General features: G+C 43.4%; 1 protein-coding gene across 1 annotated transcript; it reads left to right on the top strand.

Moving 5' to 3' along the window:
• The first annotated feature begins 3 nt into the window (after positions 1-3).
• On the top strand, positions 4-14,723 carry LOC128505234 (coiled-coil domain-containing protein 170-like). Its single transcript, XM_053475544.1, has 13 exons — positions 4-164; positions 1,434-1,483; positions 3,482-3,527; positions 6,026-6,154; positions 7,202-7,458; positions 7,842-7,986; positions 8,266-8,451; positions 9,125-9,442; positions 9,895-10,095; positions 10,586-10,759; positions 11,695-11,934; positions 13,474-13,710; positions 14,292-14,723. Exons 1-13 carry the CDS (start codon positions 75-77, stop codon positions 14,535-14,537), a joined length of 2,319 nt encoding a protein of 772 aa, XP_053331519.1. The 5' UTR covers positions 4-74; the 3' UTR covers positions 14,538-14,723.
• The last annotated feature ends 330 nt before the right edge of the window (positions 14,724-15,053 follow it).

The following is a 15,053-nucleotide window of genomic DNA, read 5'->3' as shown; positions in this document are numbered from 1 at the left end:
TCCGACGCAGCGGGCTGGGGACTGGGCAGCTTCTCGTGTATCGAATCTATAGAAAGTATACGGACCCCCCAGACATGTCCCGTCCGTACGGCTTCCTACACCATGATGACGAAAGCGCGATAGAGAAGCTCTTTGACGGTCGGGGATCTCCGGGCGGATCGCAGGTAGAATTCGGAAATTTCGACTTTAATTCATTTGAGTCTCTTATTTCTATTAAATATTCAGGAAGCACCGAGCTGCTAGGGGATCCCCGCTGGGATTAAAGTGCCTTAGTGCAATAATTCAGCAAAGCCTTGGTGAAAGGGGTGGGGGGGTTTACTTTTCTGCCCCAGACCCTCTCCAGGGGGTTAGATCACCCCGGAATTACATGGGGGATTCTCCCTGTTGGCGACAGTTTGAGAAGTGGCCGGTTGTTATTGTTGTGTAATTGTAACAATCGATAACAAACAAACAAAACATTTTGTTTCCATTTACCCATTTTTTTTCTTCAATGATGGTGATTCCTGGAGCATCTTATCTTTATATATTCTTCACATCTTTAATATTTTCTACCGGTTTAAGGCATGGATTAACCCTTTGTGGCTCCATCCATGAAGATTTGTGGTTTTAAAAAATTAAAAAGATGGGTCACTTTTTAATATTCAGTGAATTTTAGCTAGCGAGAAATAGTTAAAAGTGCCTTAATTGGCTGAGCGTTGTGAGAGTTATAGCTAAAGTGGCCTGCTGTATAAAAGTGCCAGCTCTGGAACTCTCCAGGACTCGGTAATTGAGATCAGCAGGATCCCTCGGGATCTAGGACCCTGCATGAAGTCTTAAGAAAACTCCGAAGTGGAATCATCAAGAAGGATGAGGATTGATCTCTCCGGCTCCCAACATTCCCTTGAAGACCCTAGTGGTCCCCCCCCCTCTATTATGGGGGAACCAAGAAGATCCGGCTCTCCCCTTGGAGGGAAGGAAGGGGCCACATATCTCTTTGGGAAGTGTGGCCCCAGTAGACGGGACCCGGGGGTTTCTAGCACCTGGATTCCCACTGATTTTATCCCAGCTTAAGATATATATTCGAGCAAGTTTACAAAAAGTGACTTATACCGTCACAATTTAAATTATATTTGGGCCCAGGTTCCCCTAATTTCACCTAGCAAAAAAACCATAAATTGTTGAAATGTAAAAATGTAACAAAATAAATGTCATTATGGGTGGAACGAGGGCAGTACGTTACCCCCAGACACACCTGAAGGTAAGCACGCTCCCCTTGTACATTGTGAGAGCCCCAGAGCCTGCTGTCTCGTTAGTGCCCCTGTTTTGGGGTCTCCGCTTATACAGGTTTTTAATGGGTTTATTTTTGTTTATTTTGTTCGATAATTGCTTTTTATTGAAACGATCGTTTAATAAATCAGTAGTAGTGAGATTTCCTTCTTTTCTTTTTTAAACAGTTCAATGAAAATTATACTAAAAAGAAGCAGAGACGCCCGGCATCCACCAGGTAAATGCAGACATTATATATATATATTTATTTATATATATATATATATAATCTGATTCATTCTATATCATAACTAAAAAATAGTTGATTTGCTGCCAGCCATGCAGACCCTGCTTGTTTCTATGCCAAACGTCACTCAATACTCAGAATCATTAAAGGGACTCAGACCCTCGGGGTGGGATAGACAGGTGTTTAAATGATAGAACTTTCACATTCCTACCCTGTAATATGTATTTATTAACCCAAGTCCCTGATGTCACCAAGGCCCCTAATAGTGGGCGTTCTGTTTTACTCTGTAGCACGTAAAGGGTTAATATTCTTAGTTCTTGCTATATATATAGGGCCCGATGTATGGTAACACCAGCTGGGAATGCAGCGGTTGAGCACAATACCGTTGATTTATTTTTTTTAAATATTTCATTATTGCGCCATAAAGCAGCCAATTCCTCGGGTTTCGCTGCAGGATTCTATTCTGAAATCTTCTCTGCCGGCAAATAAAATCCTGCGGCTGCGGGCAGTCAGCGTGGAGTAATATTGGATCGTACTGCCAGGAGTTACTATGTTACAGTCCAGCTGGAAACAAAGTCCACTCAGAGTTTGCCTGGAAAGCCCTTTTCTGGTGGACCATAAAGTTTATTGCATGAAGAAGCCGATAAATCAAAATATAGAAAGATTTAACAGTAATGGAAATTGGTAGCATGTTAAGTAACCTTTTTACTCCAAAATTACTTGCATGTGATGTCGGACCGGAACATCGTTTTTATCCAAGACCAGGGCTGTCCAACCTGCGGCCCTCCAGCTGCTGCAGGACTACATCTCCCATAATGCTCTTCCAGCTAATGGGCTGGCTGAGGAGTATGGGAGATGTAGTCCTGCAGCAGCTGGAGGGCCGCAGGTTGGACAGCCCTGTCCTAGACAGTCCCCGCATCACGTACACTATTTCGGTTCACCTATGCACTATGCTTTATGAAGGGCCTATCTTGGTGAGCTTCTCCAGCAGTAAGAGCTAAGCTAGCCCTGCAGAATGCATAACTTAAGCAGTGAAATGTCCTTAGATATGGACATCTAACACAATCTGGGGCTTGCGGTAGAGGCAACCAGTACTGCCTTCTGACGAGATCTGAGGTCCATCTAAAGACAAACGTTCCATGGTTATGCTGCGGGGTAACTTCACCAAGTCACCTGACAGCCTACAATTTGCCAAAGCAGGAAAAAAATGGCCGATCATGGAGCTGATGGATAATAATGAGATATCATCGTGTGATGGCAAGGGCTTGGCGCTGAGACGGGGTTTAGATTGGAGTCACTGAGGACAATGCAGGCCGTTCTGGATCGTAGAGTCCAACGGCCAGGGTCCTTCACACCTTCTGCCTGCTTTTATTTGCACAACCCATCGTACAGGGCCGCAGAATCTGTTGGCGATATATATTAATAAAAGAAAAATCATTTGGCTTTGCCACCCCAGACCAGAAAAGATCCCATGAATGGGGAAGCCAAGTACACTGTAAGCTTGGCGATGACAGGTAAAGTCCTGCTAGTCCAGGTGACTTCACCTGTCCGACCAGTTTATCCAACTCTGTTTGTGTGGCAACCGGGTCGGTGTCTGTACCGGGCAAATAAAGCCATCTCACTAACAGCATCGCGACGTGTGTTGTGCGGGTGAAAGGTGAAGGTGCGGGGTTGCTAATAACCAGCTCACAAACATCACCCATAGTCTCGTTGAGATGGGTAACCGGGTGCCAAAAAAAGAATAACACCTGGGGGCCAGAAAAAAATAATAATGGAAAAATGAATTGAAGCGGGGACATGGCTGATTTAATGGTAAGAATTCGGCAATAAAAGGTAAACACGGTTACAATTTTGTTTATTTTTTTTCAAAGTTCACAAACAGGCAAATGGTTACTAAGTTGCCAAAACATTCCATTTGAAACTGGGAAGAAACTCATGTTTTGTGTACACAAAACTAATATTTTGTAATTATGACTTTTTTTTTCCCAGGCACATTCCAACCTATGACTTCTCCGACAGCCTCGGGGAACCCGAGGTAAGCAAGCGAGACACAGGATTATGTGTTAATGTCATTGGCTTTTCTTTTTGGTTTTCTGGATTTTCTTTTTCATGTTGTAATGCGTTACTGTATGTTTTGTGTGTGTAAGCGTGTGTTAGTGAGTATGTGTAAGCATGTGTATGTGTGTTAGCATGTGTAAATGTGTGTACATGTGTGCCAGCATGTATATTGGATGGGACAATGGGCAAGCTGTTTGGGGGCAAAGACGGCACAGACAAGCTGTTTGGGGGCAAAGACGGCACAGACAAGCTGTTTGGGGGCAAAGACGGCACAGACAAGCTGTTTGAGGGCAAAGACGGCACAGACAAGCTGTTTGGGGGCAAAGACGGCACAGACAAGCTGTTTGGGGGGGCGGAGGACAAATATGGCACATGTAGGCTGTTTGCGGGATAATATAGCACTTGCAAGCTGTTTAGGGGCAAAAGTGGCACTGTGGGACATGTTGCTTGGTGAAGTTGGGGGCAAATAACCTGTTCCAAACACCTGGCCCCTGGGACCCCCTAGAGACCTGTGTGGGGGCGCCAAACCTCCGACAGCAAAGAGAAACGTTACATGGTAGACGCAGTCGGAAAATTCAGCCACTAGATGGTACCCCTGTATTTGAAATGTTTTTTTTCTTTTAACAAAATCACAGTCTTTCAACTCGGAAAATGCACATCAAATATCGCTCTTTCAGCAGCTCAAGGTTATACCGCGGCCATAATGGCCAACAGTTAAGTCTGGCGGATTATTACAGAAGAAGAAAGAACATCTTCTGCCCGGTTAATCATACAGGCGAAGATTAAATTTAACATGAACATCATTTTTCTTTCATATATTCCAGTTTTGCACAAAAAAAAACAGTCAGAGCAGATTTTCCCTGGTTTTATCCGATTCCCTGGACCGAGCGCCAGTCACTGGGTGGTAGACGTGTCCTCAGAACCTCAGATGTACCCGGTTATTATGTTGAGTGATGGGAGTTGCTAGTGGGGCGAGAAAACTATTTTTGGAATCGTTAAAAAGGAATTGTCCCAAAACTGAATCCAGCGCTGAAAGCCGTCCGTTTCTCGTGTTGTTATTCTTATTTAATGTTCTGTTTTTAAGTTATTCAGATAAATGCGTTCCAACTCTGACATCATGTCTACCACCAAAGTAATAACGTTTTCATTTTATACAAACTCCCCCCCATTTCCCATGATCCCACATTGCAGACGGCGGTGGAATCCCATTGGTCGGCCCAAGCAGCTTCCTGTTCTCTCCCTCCGTCAGCCCAAGCAGGAAGTTGGAAGCCGCTTCCTGTTCTCTCCCCGCGTTGTTTTAGCGGACGGCGCATGAGCCTCTAGCGCTAGAGATTGTTTCCAGCCGTGCAGGTCCCTCCGTAACGCTATTATCACAGATATCTCAGGGGGAGGGGGCGATTTATACCCTGTGACGGGGCAACAAGATGGCGGCTCCTGCATTCATTGCAACAGGGGGAGGTTTATATCAAAACTCCCACAAAACCAAGGGCTCCCACATTCCCTTCAGTGTTCCCACTTTTTGTGGGGGGGGGCAAGAAGGTTTGGCGTTTGTTTTTTGAACTTGTGAAATATCGATATTTTTTTGGACCGGTTTAAAGGGACACTCCAGCTGTCAAATGCGCTTTAAATTCACCAGCAATTCGGCTGCTTCTCGTCCCCAGGGACGGGGAGCGAGATCGGTGCTACGGATCTTTCATTAAACTATTTGCGCTGCGTGGATGAAGACAAATAATTCTGTTTCCGAGAAGTAACTATCTGACAGAAATGACAGAACACGTCCACTTTTTTGGGGGTAATAATAGCGCAGTTGGTGCACGGAACACGGAGGAACGGGCACTTGTGCAGAATACAGCAACACTCTAGATGTGATCAGACCTTCGTGAAGTGTCCTCGTTCTTATCGGTAACAGAATGTATTGTACTTTTCTTTAGATTAACGGTTTTTTTGCTTGAGGCAGAGGACTTCTGGATGGAGCCCTTACCAGCCCCGTCATTTGAGGCACAAATAACAAGCCTTTCAGAGCGGTCAGTCTGTGGTGGTGGGGCCTCACGGAACGCTTCTTGAAGAATGCCCTAAAAACCAAGGAAATACATTATTATTATTTCAAGTGGCAAAAAAAATATTTTTTCAAAAAATTGTTTTTTTTTGAACTAGCTGTAGATTTTGCCCCATAATATAATGTCTTCAGCCGTCTGTATGAGTTCTCGCTCTGTTATCTGAGCCCCGATCTACTAAACAAACACCCCGACTCCTTATCCTGTCTGTCTGTGGAAAATAATAGAATGGCTCAGTCTTAATCACACAGTGGGACTCCGTGACTAATGAAAGTCTATGGAGGAAGGGACTTCATTTGCTTTGCCGTAAAGCATCCTCTCAGTGTGGTGTCTGAGCTTGGAAAGTCACCCGTTATGTATTTACATGCTGCACGGAAGCTATTTAACCATTTCATTTCCCGATTTTTGCGTTTTGTTTCAGTTCACGTATGACCCATCGCCGGAAATATCGGGCTCTAGAGACGAGCTGCTGCGCATCCGCAGGACTGCAGAGTCTGCAAAGAGTGAACACGCTGCATTACTGGTGAAGAACAGCTCCTTGCTTGCGCAGGTACTCTTAGCCTTTCGTTGTCCTAAAAAAAAAAAAACAAGGCATATTTAAGTATGCAGGACACAGGGCACACATGCCGGAAGCATAAAGCAGATTTCTGGGGCTCGGAGCTGCTCCGTGTAGATCAATACACAGGAATGGAAATTAAATAGCTTACGTCCCACTTACGCCTATAGATGCTATAGGAACGCTCAATGCATTGACCCCTCTCTCCAGCGCTGAAAGGGTTAATGCTCCGAGATGAAGCGCCGGTCGGGGAGAGTGGCCGGTCGTATTTCCAGCCCCCTCTGCCGACTGGGATAGCGCTGCTTATTACGAGAGCAATTTCCCGCAATAACAAAATCTTTCTGACCTTTTGCTGTTCGCAAAGCGGATGGACTTTCACTATGTCAAGTAAAAATCAAATTTACCCTTCCCCGTCTCCGGCACCCGCCTGCACGCTGGTCGCTTCATCGCCTAATCCCCCCGCCGAACAATATAGACACTGACAAAAAAGATTGGGCCGTTTAACCCCTTCCTGTGCCTCTCTGGCACTCGTTCGCGGCTCTGCCTCCATAGATAGCAGAAAGATACGTGTAGCCGAGGTATAGGTATACAAAAAGCATACAGGCGAATGCAAAGGCAACTAACATTATCTAGCATTATCCAATCAATTTCCTAACGTCCTAACGTTCTCTCCCCCATCATGAAGGGCTTACCGAACCAATCAGCTACAATCAGCAACTTAAGTGGGGAGGGGGTAATAAAACACTGCACTGACCCAGTTTTATCTCATTTTGTCCCCATAAACTCCCTTTATCTGCAGACCTGCAGCCGCCGTTGCTGTCAGTCATGTGATATTTTGGGTGACTTTCCCCGGCTCAAACACCACACTGAGCTGATGCTTTATGGCGATGCTAAAAAAGTCTGTTCCTCCATAGACTTTCATTAGTCAGAGAGTCTGGCTGGGTTATTAAGACTGAGCTATTCTATTGTTTCCCACAGGGAGATTATTATTTTATACAGAAAGACCTGTTTTTTTTATCTTTGATCCGCGTGTTTTTAAAGGTGTCTGAGCTAAAGAGCAGCCTGGCCATAAAAGACGCTTCCCTGCAAGAAGTGAAGGAGGAATTGGCCGATTACAAGGAGGGGAATGCCCGCCAGGCCGCACAGGTCCAATACCTGAAGAGCCGCGTACAGGAATACGAACGAATGAGCTCATCTGTGAATGGGGAGAAGACGAAAACTAAAGCGGAGATCTATTCTCTCGGGACAGAAAATAAAGAGCTGAACGAAAGAATTCGAGAGCTGGAAAGTCGACTCAAGTAAGGGATGTAGGCAAACTCACACATAATTCTAGCTTTCCTATACTACTATATCTTGACAGTTGTGTGAATACCTGGTATATGCATGTGATCTAGTTCTCTTATCTACTAGTTCAAAGCCTGGTTCAGTATCATACAAAATCAACAAAAGAATGGCTCGGTCCTAATCACCAAGTCGGACTCTCTGACTAATGAAAGTCTATGGAGGGATGGACTTCACTGACATTGCCATAAAGATAATCTATAATTCTCTGGCTGATTATTTTATGGAATAAACTATGAAATAAGTCTATTTGTCTTCCAATTGGAAAAAGTATGATTTTCAGATTTATATATATATAAGGCTTTTTTCTCCTATAATTTATGGTGAATTTTGTATACAGGATCCACCTGATTGAACGAGAGAAAACAGAGCAGAAAAGCAGCAGTCTGGAGAAAAAACTGCAGGAGAGCGTCGAAAAACTGGCTTCTTACTTAAACACAAATATTGAGAACCAGGCAGACCCCCTAAACGTTTTACTACCAAAGGTACGACTAATTATTAATTACTGTTAATTAATCTTAACGTAAAGAAATGTGACCGTTACGTAAACATAGCAGCGCATTCTGGCCAACTTTTCATAATAGACATTTTAGAAAAAAAATACATATTGTGAAGTAATCTCAGTAATCTCAGAATCCGGGGAACGAGTGTCTCCTTGTAGATCAGTGCCCAACGTTCCAAGATACTCATGTGGTGCCACCACCTCTTTCCCAAAGTCTTTGGCATTCCACCAACTTTTTTTTTATGTCTCTACTGTTTGCAAGGTGGAGAAACTCGTAAACGGGTATTTCCTGCTAAAGACAAAAGTATCAAGTCTGGAAGACGCCTTGGCCGGCCGGGAAGCGGAGTCCAAAGCCGGCAGAGACGCCATCGTGCAGCTGGTGTCGGAATCCGACAAGAACAAGAAGACGGCGGCTGGCATGGCGGCCGAAATGAAGTCATTGAAGAGGGTGAGGGCTGCTTTATCCTTGTTGTCCGTAACCAACCCGACGAGCACCAGTCACTACTCCATGCGCGACGACCCAAAGCAAAGCAGTGTGTCGTTTACATATTGATTGACACAAAGGGTCTGTCTAACCTCCGGTGGAGCATGAATTATAGATGTCACCAGATAAATGCCCAATTTTACTGTTTTCCTCTATTTTACAAGGTCGCATTACACGCCGCCGCCGCGTTATCTTATGGCAAAACCACGTATGCAGCCTTCAGTTTGATTTGTCGGGTCGCTCGTGATATTTATCCATTTTTAATAAGAAATAGGGGCGGTCATGGAAAACTATTTTATATTCGCAATTGTTCTTTTTAATATTTAGCCAATTTCTTATTTAACGCTTAATAAATGGATGAGCCAAACGGTAATCAAGGCAAAACTTGATACTAGGGGTCCTAAAAAGCGCCCCCTATGGGTGAACGAGAAAATTTACTGGAGCGTTCAGCTACGGGGGTCTCGGAACATTCTAATTCTAGACTAATTCTAGACCGCTGGGCAAACCCCGCGGTCCACAGAGGACTAATCTCCATTATTCCCCCTTTTTACCAAGTGTAGAAATTAAACTCGGGGTTTACTATTAGGATAAATAGAAATATTAAGAGTCGGTGGCTGATAAATTAAGTTGTATGCAGGAGCGGGACGAAGCTGTACTGGCCAAGAAAAACACCGAGAGAGAGAAGGAGGTTCTTCTGGAGAAACTGAAAGACAGCCACAAGGAGTGGGGAAGCGTCCACAAGGAGCTGCTGGAGAAAGACAAGAAAATCAAAGAGTTGGACCTTACTATACGTACTTCGGGCTACGAGGCGAAGGCCTCTCACAGCCTGCACCATAACTTTATCAGTCAGTTGGCTACCATACTGAGCAATGGGTTTATAACCGTCCCCGAGACAGAGGAAGCCATCAAAGAACGGATCCTGGAGATCTACGGCCGTGAACAGAAATGGAAGTCTGTGAGTATGGATAGGGAGTAAATTAAAGGACATTCTAATATTTTAGACTGGAATAGAATAGCCCCAGCATCCCCCATTAATGACCAATGACATGCCAGGTACAACATGGAAAAGCAGTCAGTTAACGACCGATGACGTGCCTGGCACGTCATGGCATTAAATGAGCTGAGAAGGCCACCATAATAACTTATTGTAGTAGAAGTTTCTCCAGCTTTTCTTCAAGGTCTAGAAACAAATCCAGCTTCTACACAATATCTCCTTAGAGAGATTATTTACTAAACCGACACAAAATGGATGCCATAGACCCACGGAGATACTTTGTATCCCACGTCACGGGAGACGATGACACGATCGTGACTTTTTTAACCGACTTAACGTTTCTTCTGGAGAAGAACTTTCTTCTTTGCTTACAAAAGCGGGTGTTTATTTAATGAAAGGCGTTTTGTTCGCAGACAAGCGACGAGCTTCAGGAGAAGGTAAACAAGTTGACGAAGCAGCTGGACCAGCAACGGGATTTGTACCACGAGGCGGCCACGAAATCGTACAAAACGGAAGAAATGCTTCAAAAAGAACAGGACACCCTGAAACATTTAAAGGGCAAACTAGCGTCGGAAGAGATGATCAAAGATGGTTTTAATATGGAAAGAAAGAAGGTATGATTGATACATTTTTTGTTCTTTTAGGCTCCTCCCACTGCACTGTTGACTCTACTTCCTGTCCGGTTTCACCCAAATTCCTGTTCAAACCCCACCCATGCATTACTGGCCCCACCCACTGACTACATCATATCACCCCTACTTACTATCGCTAAATCTTATGGATTGTAAGCTCTTTGAGCAGGGCCCTTTTCACCTGTTGTTTCTGTAAGTCAAATTGTTATGTTATATACTACTTGTTATGTCCTGTCTACTCCTTGTACAGCGCTACAGATTATGACGGCGCTATATGAGACAATAAATAATAATAATAATTATTAGTATTATTATTAATTAATTATAATAATAACAATAATAGTATTAATAATAATAGTAATAATAATAATAATAATAGTAATAATAATAATAATAATTATTATTAATAATAATAAATTATTATTAATAATAATAAATAATAATAATAATATAGTCCAATATGTCCTTACAGCTCAAGAAGTTTTTAACCCAGCTGGCGGAAACGTTGCAAATAAGCGAGGACGTAGCCTCGGAAAGCCTGGGATCTCAATACGAACGGCTTTTGAACAGAGCTGAAGAGCTGTTTAAGAGGAACAAAGATTTTGGGAGCGAGAACAAAACCGCCGTCTACAGTCTTCAAAAGAAGGTAAGGACGATAAGTAGAAACGTAATCATCCCGGCGCCGGCGTTATTCTTACAGGTTCCTGCTAAAGGGTACAAAGTATTCAACGTGAAGTATGTTTTAAGACGTCTCCTAACATGTTTAACCCCTTAATGACAAAGCCCTTACATGTACGGCCTCAAAATGCATTGTTTTCAATGGGTTAAGGGACCGCCCATTGTCCTTAAGGGGTTAAAAAGCAGGAGAATAAAGAGTCGGACGGAGAGAGAAAAATCTCAGTTTTTTTTTTGTCATTAAAAATAATTTAAAATGAAACATTTCAATTAAATTTAAAATTTTAAATGTTGAATATTAAACCCTCCTAATCTGTCCTTAAATATGTGCCGACCAATGAAAACGTGATGACATCATGCATAGATTTATTAGCTATTTATTATTATCAGTTTATAGTTTTATTCGTTATACAGGAGTGGAGCTGATGTTTTATTGTGGTCTGGCTCAGCGCATACAAGATTAGGTATGACTGGCGAACAAAAAAAAAAAAGTGCTAAATTAGAGCCACCATTTAAAAAAAAAAAATAAATTATTTAAATTACATGATTTAAAGCAATTCTCTCCAAAATATTTAACAATGGAAAAAAATGGAGACTTTGATTTGGACTCACAGCAGCCTAAGATTAAAGTGAACCACAATTAATATTTGGGGGGACATAGTGACCATGTCTCGTAGGAATTGATCTCGTAGGACCATGTAGATCTTCACCTCTTTATCTGGCGTCTTGGACTTTATAAAAAGAGAATTATTTCCCTTACGGCTGGGATTTTACACATTATTATATTATTATTATTATTTATTTATTTATCTATTAGATATTTTGCCTTTAATATCATCGGCCACGGAGAATGAGAATGTTTGACCGTCTGTTTAAATGACCGTTAAATGCTTCTTGTGGTTTTAGGTAAATTCCCTGATGGAGAAAGCGGAGTTAAAATCTTCCCAAGTCGCGCAACTTGAGAAAAAAATCAAAGAGCTGGAAAAGGAGAAAGAGCGACAACTGTTTGCGAGCGTCGAGAATCCGGCAAATCTGACAGCCCAAAAATTACAGCGGAAGGTCGAGAGACTCCAGGGACAGCTCGGCGACATGAAAATTGCTAATCAGAACCTGACGGCTCAGCTCGTCGATCGGAACGAGCTAAAGGTGAGCGCGGCACTTTAGGAAGTTTAGTGAAGAAATGATATAGTGGTTTACAAAGATTTAAAAACCCAGAGCCGGGGAGAGAATGAGAGCCGGGGAGAGAATGAGAGCCGGGAAGAGAATGAGAGCGTCCGGGAGAGAACGAGAGCCGGGGAGAGAATGAGAGCCGAAGAGAGAATGAGAGCGTCCGGGAGAGAACGAGAGCCGAGGAGAGAGTGAGAGCCGGGGAGAGAATGAGAGCCGGGGAGAGAATGAGAGCCGGGGAGAGAATGAGAGCCGGGGAGAGAATGAGAGCCGGGGAGAGAATGAGAGCGTCCGGGAGAGAAGGAGAGCCGAGGAGAGAGCGAGAGCGTCCGAGAGAGCGATGAAGTATTTCATTTGGGTTTTACTGGTCTGTACGTCGGAGTTTAGTGTTATCGCCTTGGATGCCACATGAGGCCCATTGTCTACGTTACAGAAGTAACCATACTTACAGACATGGCTCGACTGGGACTCATAAACGGCTCTGGCACTTTAAGGCCATTGGCCAATAAAATGACATGCCCAATGGATACATTATTACACCTTTGTGCTTGGAAAGAGCCATCAGCCTCAGACCCACCTGGCATTCGGACGGCTCGCCCCAAGCAGTCCAAGTCTGCTTACATGGCAAACACAATCTAGTTTTAAAGTCACAAAAATGAATATCTTGTATTGGTCCCAAACAGATTTGAGGGGTTTGTAAATAAATGGAATGGCCTCCCAGCAGAGGTGGTAGCGGGTAATACAGTGAGGGTATTAAACATGCATGGGATAGACATACGGCTCCTGAATCTAAGACGAGACCAACGGCTGATTAAGGTTTGAGTCTTTACAGCAGGAGAAACGGGCGACTAGACGGGGGCCGGATGGGGGCCGATCTGCCCGCAGGTTCTTTGTTTCTATGATTCGTGATGTCTTTTAGCCGGTCAACAATAGTAAGTAAGATGCAGTCACATAAACTATAAAGACTGCAGAGGTCCTTTGTGACGGCGCCTGAAGAAGAGACCTCAGCCTCCGGTTCGGTCAGGGATCGTCCTCTATAAGGGCCGGAAGATTCTCTGGACTTTCCAGCGGTGAAACACATGAAATTAACCCCTTAAGGACAATGGGTTGTCCTTCAACCCATTTAAAAAAAAAAAGTGAATTGTGAGCACTTTGTCATGAAGGGGTTAAGCGAAAATGAAGGGGTTAAGCGAAAATCGAGACAAATAATAGTGAGAATAAACTCATGGGAAAGTAAAGTTGTTGGTTTTTTTAGATACATTAATTAATAAATCGCCTGCTGCGTTGTAACCGTCGAAGCTGACGGAGAAGACATTGAGGAATATTTCAGCCTAGAAAGAAAATTGCTATCCAAAGAGCGTCATTTACTTCTTTTCATTATGATTTTTTATTTATTTTTTAATATTAAAAATGACAGATTTTTTGCCAATGGGTCTTATTTTGGGGAGAATGCGTGGGGTTTAGGGGGTCGGCGCGAAAGCCATCGATGGACACATTGTATCGTCTTCTTCGTTTCAGGAGACGAGCATCCAGCAGCGAAAAACCATAGAGGAGCTGAGCCGATCTTTAGAAAAACTCGAGAAAATTAAGGAGAAAGCGGCAAAAAAGGTGGTGAGCCTGAAGACGGAGCTGGATTACAGCGAACACGAGCACGCCGGAGACAAACGGCGAAGCCAACACCTCGTGGATTCAGTCGCTAATGAGCTCCACACCACGAAGAGGGCACTCGAGGAAGTCGCAAGGAGGGAGAAGCAGGTACGCTCCTCGCCATTAACCCCTTAACGACACAGCCCGTACATGCACGGGCTCCAAATGCATTGTTCTCAACGGGTTTAGGGACCGCCCGTTGTCCTTAAGGGGTTAAAGGGACTCATTAGTATCTTTTTAGCAACTCCTTAAAAAAAAAAAAAATGATTTAATAGTTCGGAGTTGCGACTCGGCTCCCAGTGCAGGTACTCGAGAAGTTTAACCCCTTAAGGACAATGGGCGGTCCCTAAACCCATTGAAAACTATGTATTTTGAGCCCGTACATGTACGGGCTTTGTCATTAAGGGGTTAAGAGACTTTGCACAATAGCCTGAAAGAGAAAAAAAAATGTTTTTTTGGGCCATAAATTTGCAAGCTGCCTTCATGGGAGAATGGGCTTTAAATTTCTCTTCACAAGAGAACATAACAGGAACTGTGCTTTTTTTTTTTCCCTAAAATGCAATTATTGGTTTTTTTTTTTCTTTTAAGGCAGAACGATGAAGTAACCGTGAAGAGGTGTTTTTTTTATCAAGTTTTAATTCAAGTTTTTCTTTTTCTTTTTTTTTTTTTTGTCCTTTTGTCTTCCACAGCTGGTTGATTTCAGGGAAACCGTCACCAGGATGATGGGTTTTAGCATCAACACCTTGGCCGTGCCGGACCACGAGGTCTTCGAGCAACTGAAGCGCGTTTTACGGACGAGCGGAGCGGCGCCCGAAGGCAGAATGGATCGGACCAAGTTGCCGTACGGTTTCAGGACAGGCGACGGAGAACCCGAGTACACGGTTCAGCATTTAACATCGTATAAAAACCCCAGGGACGGGAGAGCTTTTCATTAAAATAATCCTCAAAAATATATAGATCGGCCGACGCCGCCTATATTTATCAATAACGAGAAACCAGATCCAGGGATTTTTGGTGAATTTTGAGACTAAAATTAAAAAAAAAAGAGTCAAATTTCAACTTTAGTGTGGAAATAGATCCAACATTTGAATGAATATAATTATATATATGTATATTTATGTTGTTTTTGTATATTAACCCAATGCTGATGATAATAAATCATGGCTTTTGATTGAATGCAGCCGTGCTAATGATAATCATCTGATTTAAATTGCCTGTTATTCACTCTAATCGATATTTTCTGCAGTATAGGACTACCTGCAATGTATTTATTTGAAAAGTGTGTTGTTTGTAATAAAATGCCTTCTTACGCACTGGTTATTTTTTACTTGGACTCATTGGAGGGCACGGATCATGGCGATGATTCCGCGGCCCTGGAGCTTTAAGGCCAGCAGCTGTCTGATGACATGAGAGCGGCCGACGGCTGGGTGTGTGTGTGGCGGCCGACGGCT

This window comes from Spea bombifrons, chromosome 9, assembly GCF_027358695.1.
Source record: "Spea bombifrons isolate aSpeBom1 chromosome 9, aSpeBom1.2.pri, whole genome shotgun sequence".
In the NCBI taxonomy this organism is placed as follows: Eukaryota; Metazoa; Chordata; class Amphibia; order Anura; family Pelobatidae; genus Spea; species Spea bombifrons.
Note: the sequence above shows the minus strand (reverse complement) of the source record. Positions and strands in the feature narration are given on the sequence as shown.

Bases quoted from the DNA above. Each gene is read 5' to 3' on its own strand.
- LOC128505234 (XM_053475544.1), top strand. From the start codon at position 75: ATGTCCCGTCCGTACGGCTTCCTACACCATGATGACGAAAGCGCGATA. The intron at 1,484-3,481 runs GTAAATGCAGAC...TTTTTTTCCCAG, and splicing joins AGACGCCCGGCATCCACCAG to GCACATTCCAACCTATGACT. The intron at 8,452-9,124 runs GTGAGGGCTGCT...AGTTGTATGCAG, and splicing joins AAATGAAGTCATTGAAGAGG to GAGCGGGACGAAGCTGTACT.